General features: G+C 37.4%; 1 protein-coding gene across 2 annotated transcripts in view; it reads right to left on the bottom strand.

Annotated features, from left to right (window-relative positions):
* Window positions 1-24737, bottom strand: part of Crppa (CDP-L-ribitol pyrophosphorylase A) — a 321431-nt gene that overhangs the window by 157599 nt on the left and 139095 nt on the right. For both annotated transcript variants that reach the window (XM_021179106.2, XM_021179109.3), the window contains exons 7-8: window positions 17835-17924; window positions 17307-17399 (exon numbers count right to left, since the gene is read on the bottom strand). In XM_021179106.2, coding sequence (XP_021034765.1) covers window positions 17307-17399; window positions 17835-17924 — 183 coding nt within the window. The remainder of the gene's footprint in view (window positions 1-17306; window positions 17400-17834; window positions 17925-24737) is intronic.

Raw genomic sequence — 24737 nt, 5'->3', positions numbered from 1 at the left:
ATTAGAAGTTATATTTACTGTCACTTTGCCTAGCACCTATTTTTTTCTCAAATATTTCTTAATTCCTTATCTACCACTTATTTAGAAGGGACAGAAACCAGCAATTCTTGGGCAGTTAGCAACTAGAACATTTCCCTTGTTGCTATGGTCACTATTTAAGTATTTATTTCAAAATAAGAGTATTTATTTTAAAACTCTTTAAAGATAAATACAATTATATCTGTACTTTACTGAAGTAAAATAATACAGAACTTACCTAGCATAAAATACCACAACTTCTTCAAATAGGATGGCTTTTAAAAGGAATAACTTGCTCAGGAGAAGGGAGCACCATCTTGGTTCCGGGACTCTGCCGAACTTAGGAACTTAATCTGCACAGGTGAGAGTGTGCACCACAGAGGCAGACAGCTTCTGGGACAGGCAGGAGCCACAGAGCCACTGAGGCAGCACCCTTTTGGGGCCTCAGACATCCGGCACCCTCCCAGCTGGAGGACAGTGGTCTGCCTTGCACAGGAGCCCTCTGCCTCAGGGGCAGGGAGCACCATCTTGGTTCCGGGACTCCACCGAATTTAGGAACTTAATCTGCACAGGTGAGAGTGTGCACCACAGAGGCAGACAGCTTCTGGGACAGGCGGGAACCACAGAGCCACTGAGGCAGCACCCTTTTGGGGCCGCAGACATCCTGCACCCTCCCAGCTGGAGGACAGTGGTCCACCCTGCACAGGAGCCCTCTGCCTCAGGGGCACGGAGCGCCATCTTGGTTCTGGGACTCCGCCGAACTTAGGAACTTAGTCTGCACAGGTGAGAGTGTGCACCACAGAAGCTGACAGCATCTGTGACCTGCCAAAGCAACACAGCATCTGGGAATGGTCCTGTTTTGGGCCTTCTTCTTCGGCCAGGAGGAGGTCCAAACACCAGATATCTGTGCACCTTCCCTGTAAGAGGAGAGCTTGCCAGCAGAGAGTGCTCTAACCACTGAAACTCAGAGGAGAGAGCCTGTCTCCGAGGTCTGCTGATAGACAGTAATCAGAATCACCAGAAGAACAATCTCTAAACAGAGACAACTATAACAACTAACTCCAGAGATTACCAGATGGCGAAAGGTAAACGTAAGAATCTTAATAACAGAAACCAAGACCAATCACCATCATCAGATCCCAACACTCCCACTTCGCCCAGTCCAGGGCACCCCAACACACCTGAAAAGCTAGACCTGGATTTAAAAGCATATCTCATGATGATGGTAGAGGACATCAAGAAGGACTTTAATAACTCACTTAAAGAAATACAGGAGAATACTGCTAAACAAGTAGAAGACATTAAAGAGGAAGCACAAAAATCCCTTAAAGAATTGCAGGAAAACATAACCAAACAGGTAGAAGACATTAAAGAGGAAACACAAAAATCCCTTAACTGCAGGAAAACACAACCAAACAGGTGATGGAATTGAATAAAACCATCCAAGACCTAAAAAGAGAAGTAGACACAATAAAGAAAACCCAAATTGAGGCAACACTGGAGATAGAAACCCTAGGAAAGAAATCTGGAACCATAGATGCGAGCATCAGCAACAGAATACAAGAGATGGAAGAGAGAATCTCAGGTGCAGAAGATTCCATAGAGAACATCTGCACAACAATCAAAGAAAATGGAAAATGCAAAAATATCCTAACTCAAAACATCCAGGAAATCCAGGACACAATGAGAAGACCAAACCAACAGATAATAGGAGTGGATGAGAATGAAGATTTTCAACTCAAAGGACCATCAAACATCTTCAACAAAATTATAAAAGAAAACTTCCCAAATCTAAAGAAAGAGATGCCCATGAACATACAAGAAGCCTACAGAACTCCAAATAGACTGGACCAGAAAAGAAATACCTCCCGACACATAATAATCAGAACAACAAATGAACTAAATAAAGATAGAATACTAAAAGCAGTAAGAGAAAAAGGCCAAGTAACATATAAAGGCAAGCCTATCAGAATTACACCAGATTTTTCACCAGAGACTATGAAAGCAGGAAGATCCTGGAAAGATGTTATACAGACACTAAAAGAACACAAATTCCAGCCCAGGCTACTATACCCAGCCAAACTCTTAATTAACAAAGATGGAGAAACCAAAGTATTCCACGACATAACCAAATTCACACATTATCTTTCCAGGAATCCAGCCCTTCAAAGGATAATAACAGAAAAAAACCAATACAAGGACGGGAAACACGCCCTAGAAACAACAAGAAGGTAATCCCTCAACAAACCTAAAAGAAGACAGCCAAAAGAACAGAATGCCAACTGTGACAACAAAAATAACAGGAAGCAACAATTACTTTTCTTTAATATCACTTAATATCAATGGACTCAATTCCCAATAAAAAGACATACACTAACAAACTGGCTACACAAACAAGACCCAACATTTTGCTGCTTACAGGAAACTCATCTCAGAGAAAAAGAGAGACACTAACTCAGAATGAAAGCCTGGAAAACAATTTTCCAAGCAAATGGTCTGAAGAAACAAGCTGGAGTAGCCATTCTAATATCTGATAAGATTGACTTCCAACCCAAAGTCATCAAAAAAGACAGGGAGGGGCACTTCATACTCATCAAAGGTAAAATCCTCCTAGAGGAACTATCAATTCTGAATATCTATGCTCCAAATACAAAGGCAGCCACATTCATTAAAGAAACTTTAGTAAATCTCAAAGCACACATTGCACCTCAAACAATAATAGTGGGAGACTTCAACACACCACTTTCACCAATGGACAGATCATGGAAGCAGAAACTAAACAGGGACACAGTGAAACTAACAGAAGTTATGAATCAAATGGATCTGGCAGATATCTAGAGAACATTCTATCCTAAAACAAAAGGATATACCTTCTTCTCAGCACCTCATGGTACCTTCTCCAAAATTGACCACATAATTGGTCACAAAACAGGCCTCAACAGATACAAAAATATTGAAATTGTCCCATGCATCCTATCAGACCACCATGGACTAAGGCTGATCTTCAATAACAAAATAAATAATAGAAAGCCAACATTCACGTGGAAACTGAACAACACTCTTCTCAATGATACCCTGGTCAAGGAAGGAATAAAGAAAGAAATTAAGGACTTTTTAGAGTTCAATGAAAATGAAGCCACAACATACTCAAACTTATAGGACACAATGAAAGCATTTCTAAGAGGAAAACTCATAGCTCTGAGTGCCTCCAAAAAGAAACTAGAGAGAGCACACATTAGCAGCTTGACAACACACCTAAGAGTGCTAGAACAAAAGGAAGCAAATTCACCCAAGAGGAGTAGACTACAGGAAATAATCAAACTCAGGGGCGAAATCAACCAAGTGGAAACAAGAAGAACTATTCAAAGAATCAACCAATCAAGGAGCTGGTTCTTTGAGTAAATCAACAAGATAGATAAACCCTTAGCCACACTCACTAGAGGGCACAGGGAAAGCATTCTAATTAACAAAATCAGAAATGAAAAAGGAGACATAAAAACAGATCCTGAAGACATCCGAAACACCACCAGATCCTTCTACAAAAGGCTATACTCAACAAAATTGGAGAACCTGGATGAAATGGAGAAGTTTCTAGACAGATACCAGTTACCAAAGTTGAATGAAGATCAGGTTAATGATCTAAACAGCCCTATATCCCCCGAAGAAATAGAAGCAGTCATTAATAGTTTCCCAACCAAAAAAAGCCAAGAACCAGATGGGTTTAGTGCAGAGTTCTATCAGACCTTCAAAGAACATCTAATCCCAGTTCTTCACAAACTATTCCACAAAATAGAAACAGAAGGTACTCTACCCAACTCATTCTATGAAGCCACAATTACTCTGATACCTAAACCACAAAAAGACCCAACAAAGATAGAAAACTTCAGACCAATATCCCTTATGAATATTGATGCAAAAATCCTCAATAAAGTTCTTGCTAACCGAATCCAAGAACACATGAAAACAATCATCCATCCTGACCAAGTAGGTTTCATCCCATGGATGCAGGAATGGTTCAATATACGGAAATCCATCAACGTAATCCAGTATATAAACAAACTCAAAGACAAAAACCACATGATCATCTAGTTAGATGCGGAAAAAGCATTTGACAAGATCCAACACCCATTCATGATAAAAGTCTTGCAAAGATCAGGAATTCAAGGCCCATACCTAAACATGATAAAAGCAATCTACAGCAAACCAGTAGGCAACATCAAAGTAAATGGTGAGAAGCTTGAAGCAATCCCTCTAAAATCAGGGACTAGACAAGGCTGTCCACTTTCTCCATACCTATTCAACATTGAACTTGAAGTCCTAGCCAGAGCAATTCGACAACAAAAGGAGATCAAAGGGATACAAATTGGAAAAGATGAAGTCAAAATATCACTTTTTGCAGATGATATGACAGTGTATATAAGTGACCCTAAAAATTCCACCAGAGAACTCCTAAACCTGATAAACAGCTTCGGTGAAGTAGCTGGATATAAAATTAACTCAAACAAATCAATGGCCTTTCTCTACACAAAGAATAAACAGGCTGAGAAAGCAATTAGGGAAACAACACTCTTCTCAATAGTCACAAATAATATAAAATATCCTGGCGTGACTCTAACTAAGGAAGTGAAAGATCTGTATAATAAAAACTTCAAGTCTCTGAAGAAAGAAATTATAGAAGATCTCAGAAGATGGAAAGATCTCCCATGCTCATGGATTGGCAGGATCAACATTGTAAAAATGGCTATCTTGCCAAAAGCAATCTACAGATTCAATGCAATCCCCATCAAAACTCAATTCTTCAACGAATTAGAAAGTGCAATCAGCAGATTCATCTGGAATAACAAAAAACCTAGGATAGCAAAAACTCTTCTCAAGGATAAAAGAACCTCTGGTGGAATCACCATACCGGACCTAAAGCTTTACTACAGAGCAATTGTGATAAAAACTGCATGGTACTGGTATAGTGACAGACAAGTAGACCAATGGAATAGAATTGAAGACCCAGAAATGAACCCACACCTATGGTCACTTGATCTTTGACAAGGGAGCTAAAACCATCCAGTGGAAGAAAGACAGCATTTTCAACAAATGGTGCTGGCACAACTGGTTGTTATCATGTAGAAGAATGCGAATCGATCCATTCCTATCTCCTTGTACTAAGGTCAAGTCTAAGTGGATCAAGGAACTTCACATAAAATCAAAGACACTGAAACTTATAGAGGAGAAATTGGGGAAAAGCCTTGAAGATATGGGTAGAGGGGACAAATTCTTGAATAGAACAGCAATGGCTTGTACTGTATGATCAAGAATTGACACGGGGGACCTCCTGAAACTGCAAAGCTTCTGCAAGGCAAAAGACACCATCAATAAGACAAAAAAACCACCAACAGATTGGGAAAGGCTCTTTACCTATCCTAAATCAGAAAAGGGACTAATATCCAATATATATAAAGAACTCAAGAAGGTGGACTCCAGAAAGTAAAATAATCCCATTAAAAATGGGGCTCAGAACTGAACAAAGAATTCTCACCTAAGGAATACCGAATGGCAGAGAAGCACCTGAAAAAATGTTCAACATCCTTAATCATCAGGGAAATGCAAATCAAAACAACCCTGAGATTCCACCTCACACCAGTCAGAATGGCTAAGATCAAAAATTCAGGTGACAGCAGATGCTGGCGAGGATGTGGAGAAAGAGGAACATTCCTCCATTGTTGGTGGGATTGCAAGCTTGTACAACCACTCTGGAAATCAGTCTGGCGGTTCCTCAGAAAATTGGACATAGTACTGCCGGAGGATCCAGCAATACCTCTCCTGGACATATATCCAGAAGATGTCCCAACCCGTAAGAAGGACACATGCTCCACTATGTTCATAGCAGCCTTATTTATAATAGCCAGAAGTTGGAAAGAACCCAGATGCCCCTCAACAGAGGAATGGATACAGAAATTATGGTAATTTACACAATGGAGTACTACTCAGCTATTAAAAAGAATGAATTTATGAAATTCCTAGCCAAATGGATGGACCTGGAGGGCATCATCTTGAGTGAGGTAACACAATCACAAAGGAACTTACACAATATGTATTCACTGATAAGTGGATATTAGCCCAAAACTTAGGATACCCAAGATATAAGATACAATTTGCTAAACGCATGAAACTCAAGAAGAATGAAGACCAAAGTGTGGACACTATGCTCCTTCTTAGAATTGTGAACAAAACACCTATGGAAGGAGTTACAGAGACAAAGTTTCGAGGTGTGATGAAAGGATGGACCATCTAGAGACTGCCATATCCAGGGATCCATCTCATAATCAGCTTCCAAACGCTGGCACCATTGCATACACTAGCAAGATTTTGCTGAAAGGACCCAGATATAGCTGTCTCTTGTGAGACTATGCCGGGGCCTAGCAAACACAGAAGTGGATGAGCACAGTCAGCTATTGGAGGGATCCAAGGGCTCCCAATGGAGAAGCTAGAGAATGTGCCCAAGGAGTTAAAGGGATCTGCAACCCTATAGGGGGAACAACATGATGAACTAACCAGTACCCCGGAGCTCTTGTCTCTAGCTGCTTATGTATCGAAAGATGGCCTAGTTGGCCATCACTGGAAAGAGAGGCCCATTGGACTTGCAAACTTTATATGCTCCAGTACAGGGGAATGTCAGGGCCAAAAAAAAAAAAAAATGGGAATGGGTGGGTAGGGAAGTGGTGGGGAGGGTATGGCGGACTTTTGGGATAGCATTGGAAATGTAATTGAGAAAAATACGTAATAATAAATATAAATAAAAGGAATAACTTTATAAAGCAAAATGCAAGCACTTTAAAATGTTTATCACACAGATGTTTGTTAAATACTATATGAATCTATAGCATCAAAAAGTTAATTATGTACTAAAGAGAAAAGTTTACTGGACGTGACTACTAGATTTTACCTATAATTTACACAGATTTGCAAGACATTCTCAAAACTGAGGCACAAGACAGGCATAAAAGAAGAGCCTGTTAGAAGAAATGACTTATTTTACAACTGTTTTCAATACAGAGGCAGAGGAAGGCAATTAAAAGTCTAGAGGGGCTAGAGAGATGGCTCAGCCATTAAGAGTGCTGACTGTTCTTCTGAAGGTCCTGAGTTCAAATCCTAGCAACCACATGGTGGCTCACAACCATCTGTAATGAGATCTGACTCCCTCTTCTGGAGTGTCTGAAGACAGCTACAGAGTACTCACATAAATAAATAAATAAATATTTAAAAGAAAATAAATAAAATAAAAGTCCAAAGGAGAGATCTAGTATTAGCATATAAAAACCACACTGTGAAAACGAGAAGATAAGAATGTCAAACACATATTTGTGCAGAGGAGGAGAGGCCCTTGGTCCTGTGAAGGCTCTATGTCCCAATAGAGGGGAATGCTAGGACCAAGAATGGGAGTGGGTGGGTTGGGGAGTAGGGGGAGAGGAGAGGGGATAGGGGATTATTGGAGGGGGAACTAGAAAAGGGGATAATATTTGAAAAAAGAAAGAATGTCAAACACAGAAGAAGAAGAACTCAAAAGAAGGCTTCTGGATCTCAAAAGTGGCTGGAAATGTGCATGGGGTGCACACCTTTCATGCCAGCCCTTGGATGGCAGAGGTGTTCAGATATCCGTGAGTTTGAGGCCAATCTGATCTATAAGGTGAGTTCTTGAACAGCCAGGGCTACACAGAGAAACCCTGTCTTGAAAAATAAGAAGGGGGGAAAAGAAAGGAAAGGAACAAGAAAAAGGGAAGATAATAGAAAGAAAAAGAAAAAGAAGAGACAACAACAAAAATAGGCATGCCATTGTGCCTGATTCATATTTTAACATAGCTGGTACACTGACAAACTACTTTACATTTGAAATATATACACTGGAGAGTATTACAATGTGAAGTAGTTTTACAACATGTTATTTAGAAATACAAAATGTTTTAAAAGGAAAATCTCAGATGCATAAAGGGCATAATATTTTATTATGGATGAAGGTCTGAACTGAAGGTCATGGACACTAATCAACCTGGACTGGTTAAAGTGTGCTGAAGCTGGTCCTATTACCTGGAACATTAACTCCAGATCCAAAATCCTTACCAGGTTAGTCACCTGAGGATACATTAACTTTCTCAACCAAACATAAATTAATTCAAATAATACATGCAATTAAATAATGCATCCCAGTTCAGGTTCCACATTTTTATATTGTTTAAACTATATTTATTTATTATTATATAAGTATAATACATAAATGTAATAGTATTTAAAAGGTATAGTAGTTTTGCAAAAATAACCCACCTAAGGTAGGGTTTTATTAAACCTCATTTCATTATTTCAATAGAAGATAGTAGCACAAAAATATCAAGGTAGAGAAACTCTTGAGCATATTTTTATGTCACACATATATTTATTAAGAGTGAAAGAGCATTTACAAAAAAGTGAATGTTACAGAGTTCTGAGTACCTCTACAGTCTGAGCACTCATTACCATAGCAATATCTCTACTCACGTAGAGAATAGTTACTTGGGAAAACGTATTACACACAATATCTGTCCTCAGTCCCCTGGTAGTTTTAGCCTAAATTATCAATTATGAGATCAGCAATCTAGAGAGCGGCTATAAGTCAAATAAACCTGTTTGATAAGCTTCCTACATAGCATGGTAATAGTTAACATGTTAAATACGATTCTTCCACTGAACCAAGTGGATTTATTTTAATGAATGACAAAGTCAGTCATCCAGTTCCTCCTAGGGCTAACATCAATATAAGCTCCTTAACAAAGCAGTCCCATTTTATTACTTTGGCCTCATGTGTTTCACATGTCAATTTTCAAACTGATTAACTAGGATCACAATGGCAAAAAAAAAAAAAAAAATGCAAATGGTTTTGCTCACTGAACCAAGCTGAGTAGCCTATTGAAACTGGGGAAATAATTAGCAGGTTCTAAATCCATGCTTAATTAGGAAAAATATATTTTACAGATTAGAAAAATGTCCTCTAGATTCCATTCTATTTGCAGATTTCATTAGGACACTATTGTATCCACAAACAAATAGCCCTATCCTTTAATGGGATTAACAGGAGGAAGGTGTTTCTATGAGAATCATTTCTGTGTACTTCATCAGTTATATGTTCATCACAGTTAATCTTTGCCACTTTCTACTCCACAACATGAGCTTTCCGTTCACCATTTAGCCATAAGCAAAGATCTCAAATTATAGCAACACAGCCAGTTCGCTATTCAACACCCCTCACAGGAATGATGTCAGCCTTCCTCATCTTTGTGTTAGAAATTAATTCCTTTATTGCCACAGTTGTAAAGGCTCCAAAAGTATTCTTTAACCAGTATTTATCTTAGTTTTATTATTGACTTAGGCAGGAAATACCTGAGACTTACTGTATTAGTACAAGACAAAAATTTGTAAAACTTGCACATGTAATTCCATTTCTGCTGAGGTGGTATGCAGGCAGGAAAGAGAAAGACAATAAACTGAAGTGAAAAAGCATAAATACTTAAAATGCAATACAAAGGAAATCTTTCAGAAAAAAATGCAGAAGTGTTCACGGGGCTACAAAGGCAATACAACTGAGAGCGTAGTGGTACCAGGACTGTAGCTACCCCAGGGCTAGCCAGTGGCTGACTCCCAAGCTGCAACAGACACTGCAAACAAGAACAAGTCATGTAGAAACCTGAAGCAAAGGAACTGTGAAGTAAACACCAGGATAGAAACACTGAGAGGTAAGGCACCCACCTTTGCTTGCTATGAATTTATACCTCGAAAAATGCATCACTTCAGACTAGGAGTGACAGGGTTAGCAACATAAATGCCCTAAATAAGCAGATGAGTAAAAGGTGAAAAGTCAAAACAGGACAAAGTAAAGGATTCATATCTAGGATCTACAGGGAGATTTAACAAGACTGTGGAATTTTAGAACTTAAATCCAGAAAAGCCCTCAAGACTGAAGCTAAAATAAGAAGCCATTATACTTAAAAGAAGTCCCTGCCTCCATTTTCCAATTGACATTTGTTCTTTATTAGTCAGGAACATTGGATACATCTATGTGTATATATGTATATTTTTAATCTTTTTCCATTATTTAACACGTTCATGAAAGCATCAAAGTTACAAGTGTATACTGAGCAGCACACTGGATTGATTCTGCTCCTGGTGTTGCCACTGTGGGCTGAGGAACCTTCTGGAAACAATTTACTCCGTTGGGACAGTTTCCTCACATGTAAAGTATCAAGTGTCAACGGCTGATGGTTTTCCGGACTTTTAAAAATTATTTTATTTGCTGACATGTTCAATACTAAACATTCTGAACTATTTTAAAGATCACATATTCTGATCTTGTATATCTATAAGCTACTTCCGCCTAACAAAAACTAAACGTTTAATGCCTTTGAAGCTATAATTATGTTCTTAGAACACTAAAATTCCACTTGATCGTTTATATTTTTTGTAAGGGTAAATTCCCAAAGCTTCCCATTTCTGATAGCACCAATAAACTATGGGTGCTGTCAGAGAAAAGCGGAGTTGTGTGACAGGTAACTAGAGTAAAATTATTTTTCTATCAAAGAAATGGAAACATGATTTCACTAAGTAATATTTAAGAATTTGCTCTAACTCTCAAATGTAAACATCTATGAATGTGTTTCCTGCTTTTCCACAATTGAACACCTAGACATCTGTTTGGTGCTTGGGTGATTCATTCCTACATACTGAAGAATGAAGCTTTAAACCATATGCTGCCATTATTTAATGGATGTTCTGTGGAAATACAGCCAAGTATGGTAAAATTCTTTGAAGCTTTTCAGATACAGTATATGAATTGTGAGGATTTTACAAGATCATTTTTATATAATCTAGTCTAGAATACAGATATTAGTAGTACTGCATCTTCGTTTTAAAATCACTTTTCCCCATTTCCCAGGAAAAATCATTAGCTCTTGATCCTAAGTCTCTGCCCATGGCCTCAGTTCACAGAGGTAGGCCCTTTGAGTCTTGCTTCATTTAAGCCAATTATTCCTTGAGTAATTTAATATCTGATTTACACTTTATAAACTCATTTTTGATATTTTCAAATAATATATTTGTGAACATACGTTATCGTTGAAGTCATGAACACAACAAAATAAGAAAAGAAAAAAAGAATGGGATGTGCCCTACATCCATAGCTTTTGTTTTAAGGACGCTGAACGAACTTTCAGAGGATCCTCTAGCAAAAAACAATCTGACAAAGAAAGCCAAATGCACATGATCCTGACTGAGACTTTTCACTTTGAATATTTCTGTTCCACAATGGTGTGGCAGCAGTCTGCATTTGATAGAAATCAAACATTGATTTTTGATTTTCTCCTTGATGAATGCAAGGATAGCCTCATAATACTACACAATGTAGTTGGTGTCTGTGTCCAACCAGTAGAAACTCTTATCAGGGAAAACATCCTACATACTCCACAGTATATGTTGCTCAGCTACAGTGCTGTGCAGGATATGGAATGCTAAATATATTTTCATTAAAATATGACCTTCTCAGAATGTATAATAAACCCACTGTAAGTTGTGATGAATTTATGTCATATAGTATAAGAAGGCACAAAGAACAACTGTGATTAACTCAGAAAACAACTTTAAATACTTTGTAGGCTAGACTGAGTAGTAGCAGGCAACATAAAAAACAAAACAAAATAAAAAAACACTTCATACAATAGAAAAGAAAGCAACACAACCAATTTTATAAAGCCAATATTACTGCTATCAAAATCAGATAAGAAAACATAACAAAAAAAAACTGGTATGACAGTTTCCCTGATAAACACAAATGCAAAATTCTCAAAAAAAAATAGTTGTAAATCAAATTGAAACATATCAAAAAGATCACTCAACTCTCTGAAATTAACTTCAACCCAGTGATATAAGACACTTCAATATCTACAAATTAATAATTTTAATCACATAAACTGACTTAAGAATAGAAATCACATGAGTATGGTTTAGACAAGGTCCAACATCCTTTTATTGTAAAAGCTCTTAAGAAATGAAGAATAGAATGAATGTAACTTAATATGATAAAATGCTATAAACAATAACAAACTTACAGTCAACAGTAGGCTAAGTGAGACAAACTCAAAGAATTTCTACCAAAAAATTCAGAAGCAGACTTTCTCTATTTTTATTCGAGAATGTTCAAGGTTTTAGGCAAAGAATTAAGACTAGAAAAAAAAAAGGCATACAAATGAGCAAGACGGCATAATCTGGTGGGTACACAGGAGACATGAAAGATTCTAACAGGTAACCCTTAGAACTAATGACCACTTTCAACAGGAGCAGGATACATCAAGAGCATTCAAATTCCAGTAGATTTCTTATATAGCAATAATAAACACGCTGAGAAAGAAATGAGGAAAACAATTCTGATCATGAGAGCTTGAAAAATAATACCTTGGAATAAACCTAAGGAAGTGAAAGACCTCTACAATAAAAAATTTAAACCCAGAAGAAAAAATGCTGAAGAAGACACTATAAGATTTGGAAAGCTCTCCCAATGTTATGTATTGGCAAAATTAAAACTGTATTTGACAATAACAGTAGCATTGTTTATGAAACTGGAAAAAATCCTGAAATTCATAAGAATGCATAAAAGATCAAATAGCTACAGCCTTTCTAAGCAGAAAGAACCATGCTGGATATAATTACCAGTCCTGGCTTAGAGACACATTATAGTGATAATAATGAAAGCAATGTTGATAGACACACAGATTAGTGCGGTCAAATGGAGAACCCAGAAGTAAATTCACATACTCCCAACCAAATATTCCTAATTTTTGATGAAGATATACAACAACAACAACAACAACAACAACCATTGGAAAAATCTTCATGAATAACAATTCTGGAAATATGGATATGTACACATCAATAATACACCTCGACCTCCATCTCACTGTGAACAAAGCCCAATTACAAATCCATCAGAGATCTTTCCATGAGATGTGAAGTGCTGTACCAGTCAGAGGGAAAGCCATGGAAGTGCTTCAAATATAGACACAGGGAAGGACTGCTCAGAAGTATCTAAAAGATTAAATAAGTCTCAGAAAGGCAAATATTATGTTTTCTCTCCTCTGTGGATCCTAGATTTTATACAGATATATAAAATTATGGAGGTATTTAGAAACTGAGAGCAGAAGCACTAGCTCCTAAGAGACAAACTAATAGGAGAGGGGAGGTGTGGGGAGAAAGAGAAGGGTCAGAGCAGAAGTGGAGTGAATGCACAATTATGTAGTTATATGAAAATATCATTTGAAATATGATGTTGTTGTGTACAATGTATATTAAAAAACAAAAAAAATCACACCCCAAAAGGAAAGTCAAATGTATTCTTACTTAATGTTTTGAGAAAGAAAGCATTTAATTTTAACATGTATTTATGACTTTTCTGGCTGCACAACCTAAATGGTGAACTTTTACATGTACTCATGTATAATAGAGTATTTTCTTCCAAATAGAAAATATTTTCCTTTTGAGAGACAAACTTATTTTTGTAGTAGTAAGAGACGGTGTCTTTCTAAAGGTCATTTAAAAAAGACTGTATGGAACAATGAGCAGCATCCAACATGCACACAAATTCATGAAAACATAGCACTGTGAATTATTCTCCTCAATAATCTTTTTCTACTTTTAGTACAAATATCTGTTTTAATCACCTAGCCAGTATTACCAACACTATCTGGCTTAGTGTAAAAATACATAGTTAAATATACCAAAATGAAGATTTTAGGTTGATAAAAGTAATACTTGATTCCAGCATAGTAGGGTGGGGGTGGGGGAACTCTTGATCCCACTGCTGGCTGAAAAGATATTAGCATTTGATAATAACTACACAAGGGACAGTCAGTTGCTTCAATGTTGTGACCACAGTAGAGTTGGCCCCCATCCTGAGACTAGTTGGGCAACAGGAATTGAACTTGGTGGAGAAAGAAGAAAAAACTTAATCTTAAATTTGGGTAGGAAGGGATGAGATTATGAGAGGGTGGTCAAAGTACAGCAAATGAAGTTCTCAAAGAATAAAAAATATAATGATCTAATTTATTTACAAGCTTATTCCTTAAACAATGCCGTTATCAACACTAGAGTTTGTCAAAGAAGGTCAATATAAAACCAAGTAAAAGGGAAAAAATGATGACCAAATAGATGATTCCAGACAGTATTTTGAACATCAAAGGTTTAATAAAAAAAACTAAACTTACACATTTAGAAAAATGACCACTTGAAATGAAGCCTGTCATAATGTGTTATTACACAATATCCGCAAGATTACATCTAAAAGATTATGGAAAAAGCAAGTTTTTAAAAAGAAAACAACAAATTTATTTTCTTAAGTTTCTTAACTTTTTCCAAAATACTTTATTCTTCCCATGTCATTATGTGGAAATTTTGTCCCCTACTTCAGCTGAATCTTAGAGTAGAGACTGCTTACCCACACCAGTTTATCCTAAATAATAAAAATCTCCAGCATTAAAGATATCCTAACGTTTTCTGAGGGTTTTATTAATTAAATAATAAAGACTTGCACAAAATCTAAAATAAAATCCAATAGACTCTATCAAGAAATCAGGAACATAATTTTTGTTCCTTTCAGTCAGTCAGTAATTTCCTAAATATTATCAACTCAAAATTTTATTGTCCCTTTGATGACAGAAACCAAGAAATTTCAAAGAATTATTCTGTATCTCATTGACAATATGAGAAAATGTGAGTTTCCTCATTACTAATCCCAATGCCAACAATTACCTCTTAAGCTCAGTAGAGGAAGGCACCAAACATGACAGGAGTTCAAACCCCAGAATATGGGGGCAGAGATAATCCACTTCCATAAGTTAGCCTCTAACCTACATGCACATGCGCATGTACATTTGTGCCTGTGCACCCACACACACTGACACATGCATACTCACACACTGAACATGTCATTATTTAATTAATGAAAATAATTTTTAAAAATTTATCCACTAATGCTTTGGTCAAATGCCCTAGCTTAGTTGACCTCCTGACTCCTTTTTGTATAAATATTTGACCTCAACAGCACGTAGATGACAACTTTCTCAAGTAGAATCAAATTGGAGGTTGATAGCCCTTATAACGTCTCATCTAGCGCTAAACAGTCCTGTAAGCATTTGCAGTATGACCAGAAGGGGTGGAGCTTCCAGCCTTGTAATCACTGCACTTTCTGAAGGTTAAGAGTTAATGGTCGTTCCTGGCAGTACAGTGACTATAAGACATGCCTCGGCTTGGTGAAACCTTGTTGGATTTTATATCCATTGAACCACATTGGTCCCATGTGTAAGTTATAATTTTAGAACCTATTGTGATGAGTAAAAGCATCTGCATGCAGAAATGGCCAGGTACCTTCTGGTCTGGTCTCAGAGTTTAGAGTCATTTAACGTAAAGCCTTATTAAAAACCAAAACAAAAGCTCATTTTTGTGTTGGTTCCCCAGCAAGTTAACTTAGAAGGAAGCAAAGTGGAAGATTGGCTTCAAAGGCTTTTAATACATAAAGTCTTTCCTGTTAAACAAAATGTGTATATGCTTATATACATATTCATTTATATACATATTATAAACAACCACACTACATGTATACACAGTCTTCATTTAAAGTTTAAAGTATAGCTTATCTAGACTTAAAGTCATTTTATTGAATTTTACAATCATATTATTCCTATACTTCTACTAACTTGGTGAATAATTAACTAAACTTTCATTCATAGGGCAACACCTCTGTGCCTGTGACTTGGAAGCTGTTAGCATAGAGATACCATGAGAGAGCTGAGATACTGCATCTGAAGAGACAAGCATTCCAATGGAAGTAGCCAGGACAAAGATGGAAAATGTGATCAAAGCTTGGAAACAGGTACAAGTAGTAGAAGTGAACTTTGACCCATCGTATCCAGAGTGGAAAGAATCGAAGTCAGACAAGTACCACAGGACAAGTCAGCACTGCAGGCTTGCTAAGGGCCCAATGCAGGGCAGGAGTTAGCAAGTTAGCTTTCTGCATTGATTCGTGCTAATCTACACAACCTGGTATTAGCTTCAGTTCTGCACTCAGGAAAATGGAGCTCAAGGTTAAGCATCTTAAGAAAGGAACAAAGACATCGGTGTCTTCGTCTTACTAGACTGAATAGGTGAGACTTGGCATCTCACCTGTGAAGATAAAATGAAGATCTATATACAAAGAAACATGGGATGGAGGGCTCAATCTAGGACTTCAAATATGTCCTTCCACCCTCAAAGCACTGCAGTGTTCCACCATTGAGTTGACTCCATAACCTTCTAAAACACTCAATGACACCCTGTTGCTCAGGAAATCACGTGATGGCTTTCCATACTAGCTGCACCTTAGAACCTATCTTTAGGGCACATAATCAAATACACTTGGCCAGGGAATGAACTAAATCCCACTCTACCCAACTTGCTTGTTCTGTCATTGATCACATTAGAGTTTTGTTTAATACAAAGTTTGTCTTTGTTTTATGTTAAAATCTTACCTATGTTACCAATTACCTAACAAGAATTAAGCTCCCAGACTACACAATAGGCTTGAATTTACAGAACTAGGTATTTCTGAGACAGTCTGGACGCCCTCTCCACAGGATAAAAAGTGTTACAGATTTCAGGCCCCATTTCTTAGCTAGTTAGGCCAGCATGGACTCTGATCTTTTTCCTCAGTGAATTCTTAAGTCAACATATTCTTTCAGTCATTGAAAATGTGTGTGTGTGTGTGTGTGTGTGTGTGTGTGTGTGTGTATGTGTGTTGTCTCCAAATATGCCCAGGCCATTCTTCTACATACTCTCTTCAACCACTCACTCTATCTACGTATTCTTAGGCCAAGAGAGTTTTCTATTACTTCTTTCTTACATTCTTTAAGCCTTTGGATTTCTCCTTTTGCTTCTATTGTGCTGATAAACACCCTAAATATAGTTCTTAGACATTAGCTTAACAACAAGTCAGCTTGGCCACATAGCTTTATATTTTGGTTAGGATAAATAAATTGATTGCTAGTGGAATCAACTAGTTTTCCAATATCTTTGAGCCACGTGACCACAGCCACAAAGGCACAAGTCATCAGAAATATCAATCTAAGATCTTTGAAGTCTTCTGCATGCTAGTGGACACTCTCAATTGAATGCAATCTTTTTCAAGGAAATAAACATTAGGTTATCAAGAAGGAAGCAGAGGCTCAATGAGAGAAGAGACATATTTACTCACTTACCAAAACAACAACTACAGGATAGAGAAGAGAAAGGCTGCTCTCTTCGAGGATACGAAGTAACTTCCTGGTTTCTTGACTATCAGAGGACACAACCTCAAAGACAAGAAGATAAGAGAAAGTGAAAGGAGGCTCTTACAGAAGAGAAGTTGACTCACAGGGAGATGAACTGTACATGATATTCAACATATTTATCCAAATTAACATTAAACCACTTTAAAGGATACCTAAATTTTATGCATATTAAGATTTGTGCTATATCCTGAGTTGAAATTATGTATCTACTTTACTGATGGAAAATTAAAATTACTGTTGATGAAAGCAATACTTGCATCTCATTATAGGAATTGGGTTCACAAAATAATGTTTTTCTATTTGAAATGGTAAAAAAATACAATTTTAAACCAGACAGTGATTAGCGCAACTAAATCTGTCAAAATCTTCTGTTGCACAAGGGCTGAGCAGGGTCCATTCTCTGACATTGTTTGCTCAGGTCTCCAATGACTCCAACCAATTCTGTTTACTACTTACATTCACACAGATGAAACTGTAACATTGCTCTATGACGTTCCTAATGTCTCCGCCTGTGTGATCCATAACTGTGGACGTGACTTTCATACACTAGGAGAAAAGGCACACCGGAAGATATTTACAATTTAGTCAGACATGAACATAAATAAGCTATTTTATGACAAAGCAGCAAATCTGCTATAAACTCATGGAACCTTGCAGCATACACATTAATAAATCCACGCTGAAATTTATCAGACCACCACAAGAAAGATAATTGGAATTAATCCATGAATAATGTATACTATTTTAAAATTAAAAAATATAAGACACTATTTCAAAAGAGCAAAAAAGTTTTAGGGACTTAGGAAACACTCAAGACCAGGAAGGAACATTGTTTATGTTTTATGAAGAATTTATTAAAGGGGACTTTCAGGGACCAGAGGAGAAAGGCTGAGTGGGCAGAGGTGGTGGTATTGCAGGAGCTTGTTAAATACCATAGTTTAAATAGTAAAATTTACTTCACCTGGAGTGACTAAAGGGAAGGAAACAGGAAGGAATTATTACAATGATGTCTGTTAGAGGTAAATAAGAACTGTACTTGGACAGTAATAACCAAAAACAAAGACATTGCCAAAAACCACCTTCTAAGAGGCAGCTCATCTGAGTGTGGTGCCACACACCTTTGATCCCATCACTCAGACACAGAGGCCGGTGGATCTATGCGAACTCCATGCCAATCTTGCTGTCAGAGAAGACTCTGTCTCAACAAACAAACAAAACGTGGTGACTTTAGGCCAGATTTAGAAGGCACAGTATATCTGCCATAAAAAGAACTTTCCTAATAAAATATTTCTTGTAATCTGGCATTCTCTTGCTCCACATTTTTCTTTAGTTATGAACACAAACTTGAAAAATATTGTATAGGATGTTTTTTAAAAATCTAACTATATAATAATGTCCTGGTTCAATCCATGGTACATACCCACATGGCATATACCACACTTTACAATCTATACATCTAAAATTCAATGCTGTTGCTAACACACAGAACTGTAGCCCTAAGAATCCCTACTCAGTAGCTTAAGTCCACATACTGCTCTAACCTACTGGAGGATGCAGAGGGCAGGTTTTAAAACCTAACTCTGACATAGAAATTAGTTCACTGATAACCCTTAAGATTTTATTTTCATTTAAAATTTGTACTGAGCCCCAATTTCAAAGAGAACGTTGGATTTTACAAAGCAAACACAAGACTTCCTTGTCAGCACACATCAACACTATAATAGATACCAACGCCCATTAAAAATCGTTTCCCCCAAGAAATCATAACATCTAGAAATTACAAGGAGATACTAAAGTGTTCCTGGGCATCTAAAATGTCCAAAACATTTGAAAGGGTTTAGCAGCTACTTTGTTCCAAACTCTTCCATGATGTTTGTACAGTGGGCCACTTGCAATGACAACTATATCTTTCCTCCTGCAGACTGCACACCTTTTAGAAAGTTAGAAAAAGATGTCAGTCTCCCTAGAACACATTTCCAAAACATTCCCAGGTCATAATGACGTATTCCCCATGGGACTGACAGATGAACACTTTGTCAGCATCCCTCGCTTAAAGTTAGACTTTCCTAATATCAGGATGCTCGTAAGGCCTCAACTGCCAGACAACAACTAACCTAACCTCATCTCTCTTGTGGAAGATGCATTTCAGAGAGCAAGCTCTGTCCTTCTCTTCTTGCTACCTACTGCAATGTCTGTGAGGAACAAATTATCTTTCTGAGGGCCTGGGATCTCAGGTCTTCAACAGGATCGATGGTACTGCACCAGGACAAGCTGATTCATTTCTCATTTCTCAGCTAGAAGTCACAGCAACCATAGAAACAGATCCTTCCATGCAAACCTCTGAATTCAGAAGGACTGACTTAGTTTAAGAATTCCCTTTGGCTTACACATGAATGGGATCTACACGAGCTGTATCATGAGAGAAGCTCCTACGCTCCTCGGCACCTAGCTGAGACTCTGAGCCGTCTGGGTATGGAGAATGAAGTGGCCAGTTCCTGTAGCCAGACTGGCTCCCAGTGGAGGGACAAGGACAGCAACTCACCCACAAAACCTTCAATCTAAAATGTGTCTTGCCTATCAGATGTGCAGAGATAAAAATGCAGCAGAGAAAGAGGGAATGGTCAATCAATGCCTGGCCTAAATTGAGACTCACCCCATGGACAACAATGAATCTCTGGCACGATTAATGATACTCTCTTATACTTGCAGACAAGAGCCTAGCATAACTGTCCTCTGAGAGGCTCCACCCAGTGGCTAATGAAAACAAATGCAGAGATCCACAGCCAAACATTAGATGGTGCTTGGAAAGTCTTGTCAAAGAGTTAGGAGGAGGATTGAGGAACCTGGAAGGGATAGGGAGTTCACAAGAAGACCAACAGAGCCAATTAACTTACACCTACTGGGGCTCCCAGGGACTGAACCTCCAAACAAAGAGCAAGCATGGGCTGGACCTAGGCCCCCTACACATATATAGCAGATATGTAACTTGGTCTTCATGGGGGTCCCTAATAACTGGAGCAGAAACTGTCCCTGAATCTGTTGCCTATCTATTGATCCCTTTTTCCTAACTAGGCCACTTTGGCCTCAGTGGGAGAGGATGTACCTAGTGTTGCAGGGGCTTGATGTGACAGGGTTGGGTGATACCCAGAGGGGACTTCCCTCTTCTCAGAGGAGAAGGGGAGGGGAAATGGAGGAAGGGGCTGTAGGAGGGGGAAACTGGGAGGAGGGGAGCTGTGATTGGTATGTAAAGTAAATAAATACATGAAAATTTAAAAAATATAAGTGAATTTGAGTACTTTTATGTGCTAATGCCTTAAAGGTTTTTTCATATTAGTTAAACTTAAATATTAATTGCTAATTCAAAACCTTCTTTTAGAACACAGGATATATATATATATATATATATAACACATTTGCTCAACTATTTGATAAATTTAAAACTCCAATTAAAATATAGCACCATTCATCAGACAAGATACATATGTACAAAGAGTAATTTATAATGGCTATTAAATATAAGTGTTGCATATCCAAACACACACACACCAACTATACTATAAATCTATTCTTCTTAAAAACCAAGACTCTTGATAATTGTTTCCAGTTAAGTGTCATTATTTTTAGTCCTACATATTATTTCTTGGCTAGAAATAATCAATATCTTAATGCTTGAGTAAAATATCATAACTGAACCTAAATATGGTATTGGTGTCTTTGACATCCTAAGTAAACAAGGAATATGTTAGCCAACGCAACAAGGCTGTGTATGAGCACTGCTGTGGTGTTACTCAGGGCTGCCATTCTTAACATTTCCACTCTCAGGCCAGCACAGGAAACAATCTGTGGCTAGAAGAACGTTCTTTCTCTAAATATTTTGGTTCAAAAATACATTTAAATATTTAAAACAACTTTCCAAGATATCCGGTGAAATTAAAGAATTAAATGGTTTCCTTATAGCGTAATGGCCATTCAATAAAGATTTATCATGAACTAAATGAAAACATCTGCACAGTGGAAATACCGTTAAAATATGGATATGTGGAAGGAAGATGGGTTGTCAGAGAACTTCCTTCCAAGAAGAGTCAAGGTTTAACTAAGCCTGAAAGAATTCAAGTCCCAGGAGTCAAAGAATCAAAAATGTGTTTCTGAGAAACCACCTCACTTTTTACAGAACATGTTGGTTGAGTTGTCTCAGAATCAGAATTTGCCAATAATCCACTTCCCTCCCATTTGCCCTGCAGCCCTCGAGGGGGTATAAACAAGGGAGTGGTGGAGAGATGCACTTTCTTTCCAGTCTGAGGAAATATTAATAATTACTATAAAAGCTTTGTTTTCCTTGTTTGGTCCACTAACTTTGAGTCTTCACTATGGTCTTCCTTTGTTTGAGTCAGCCTTTGAGCTAAGTCTAATTAAGAGCTTAGACTCAGAAGCTCAGTTCCCTGGCTTTCAATTTATCTCTGGAACATGCTTTCTCTGCACCTTTGTTAAGAATTTACTGTGTCCTGTGGCTCAATGTATTTATTGGTAAAAGAATAGTTGATAGAAATCATAGGATCCACTACTAAATGAGAGATGAGGATTGCTGTTTCTAATGTCCTTCTCAAAAGCTGAGAAAAATGCACAGGGTAGACAATGCAAGCTGACTTCCTGGGTGCTGCTAGTGTCCCTTAGCAAGGCCCAGACCCTTAGGAGCTGATCGAATCCAAAGAGTTATACTTCACTAAATGAAAAGATCAGCACAGATTAAACACTACTGAACAGGTGGATATCAGGGAGGAAGATGAATTGTCAGGGGTGAAAAAGTTCTCCCAAAAAAGGAATATATAAACAGAAAATATAAGAAAACTGAGACCAAGTATCTTTCATGTCATAGGGTCACTGAGACCCAATCCCATATGAACACAGAATGGGCAGTGCATCTATAAACATGTACATTACATAACTCTGGGCTTTTCCAGTAATACCTCTACTAGATCCAGTAAAAGTACCCGAACCCCATTCAGGTTTTTTCCTAGACAACACATAAACTCATATCTCCTTGCACATAGGAATATATTAAATATGTGCTCTTATTAATTTCACTCACTTATTTCAAGTCTTCCTCTTTCAAATTACACCTTTAGTACAGCATTCTATCCATAACCCTTTCACATTTAGTAACCTACATCACTAAGGTTTTATCATATTCTATAACCTACATCACTAAGATTTTATCATATTATTTAGTAACCTACATCACTAAGATTTTATCATATTATTTAGTAACCTACATCACTAAGATTTTATCATATTCTATAACCTACATCACTAAGGTTTTATCATATTCTGAAAGTTATGTTGAATGTTTAAAACATATGAATGCTGAAATCATTCTGCATACCTAGACATAAGCAAGTGTTATCAGTATGTATTTTATTATGGATAAAGAGGTTGGAGAATAAGTAGCTGATTTATGATAACACAGCCAGGAAAGTTTTAATACTCAGAATCTGGTTGGTACAACTAAAGTCCACTGTTCATCTGTGCAGTCTTGGTATTTTTAACTTGTTGAAGTCCCTGGTACTGTTTTGAGAGGTGTGGGGTACTCTAGGTACTGAAATCCACTTGGAAGAAGCACTTGATATGGATAAAGTGAGTTGATTACTGTCTTAAATTCAGGAGCTCATATAAAATAATCTATTAACTCTCCTGACCTTTGTGGTTCCAAGATTTTGAAGAAAGTATGTAACAAGTCTCTCCTAATTAGTAATTGGATTTGACCTTGGAGAAGAATCGGGTACTTTTGAACGGCTGCATCGAGCATATCCCAAACACCTGTCAAAAGAGGTAACAAATCTAACACTCCCTTCAGAATTGTGTTCCTTTCTGAATCTCTTTCTTCTGCCATAAGCACTTTGAGGACCAACTATTGTTCTGATGAGAAATTACCAAAGGCTGTAGAATAGGACAAAAACAGAGCTAATCTTAACAAATGAGTTACTGTCATGAGAAATCCAAAGTCCATTTCATTCTATAGACATTAAATATCCAAAGCTGTATTTTGTGGGGAAAAAAAGGAAAAAAGTAAAGCTCCTGAGCATTACAGGCCAGGCGACACACCCAGTGGCTGCTGACCTGAGCACTGAGTCAATAGCAGTGAAGGAAAACTTTCTGCCTTTGAGAAGCTCGCATCAAATGCAGACGTTAACAATTCCCAAACTTAGACATGCATGAGAGTCTCTCATAATCTTATCCAAAATAAAGATTTCTTTTTCATTTTCCTAGATGCAGGAATCAGCATTTCTGAAACACTTCCAAATTGTTGGCACTTAGGAGTCCATAGATACCAGGTGAACGCAATGGTAGATCCTTTAAAAGCATATAAATTTAAACGGCCTCTTTCAAGTGCATATAATCTCCCATCCATAACAATTCAAAGACCATATTATCCTTGACAAAAACCCAAACTACTGCTCTTCTTGCCATCTGAGATTAATTATATATTTCTTTATTACATCTGCCAGCATGGTGAACAGGAACAACAAAAGTAAACAAATTGATCATTTCAACTAATTTTTCTTCAAATGTATATAACCTAACTTTATTTGCATGTATGAAGTTTAATTTTTCTATAGAATAAGAAAATAACCTAGATTTATATATAAGTGCCCTTGCAAAATTTCTACATAAGCATGAGCTAATATACATAAAACAAATAAATTCAAGTTATAGGCAAATTATCGTTGACTAGAAATTACTATTCAAAAGCAACTTAAATAATGCCATTATATTTCCGTGCACAAGTTGCATTTCTTGAATGGATAGTCCTCTTGATTGAGAAATAGATATGTTTTGTCTGTATAAAAATATCCCATGTCAAACAACGTTCCATTATAAGATATTATTAGTAACCTGCTAAATGAGTATTATTTAGTATACTGGCCCAAGTTATTTACAAACATTAAAATTAGATTATATTTGCAAAAACATAAAAACAGAATCATATGTCACAAACATTTAAGTATGAATGTCTCAGACTATATTATATGTATTTTGTGCAGGTTAATCTGTGTTCGGGTGTGCATGGGTATAAGGGCCAGAGGAGGATCTCAGACAAACCTCCTCGGGTATTATGTACTTTTTAAAGACAAAGCTCCTCACTTGCCTGGAACTTCCCAAGCAGCCTAGGGATGCTGATGATCAGCAAGCCCCAGAGATGTTCCTGGCTGTACATCCCCAGCTCTGAGATTGCAGCACCTCTTGCCACACTTGGTTTATTTACATGGGTTCTGGGGAATGAGCTCAAGCTTAGTGCCTGCAAAGCAAGCTCTTTTACGGACTGATTTATCTCCTGAACCCTCAGGGAATTTTTAAAGCAGG

The sequence above is a fragment of the Mus caroli genome, unplaced genomic scaffold (assembly GCF_978045245.1).
Source record: "Mus caroli unplaced genomic scaffold, Mus_caroli_1 scaffold_14, whole genome shotgun sequence".
Taxonomy (NCBI): Eukaryota; Metazoa; Chordata; class Mammalia; order Rodentia; family Muridae; genus Mus; species Mus caroli.
Note: the sequence above shows the minus strand (reverse complement) of the source record. Positions and strands in the feature narration are given on the sequence as shown.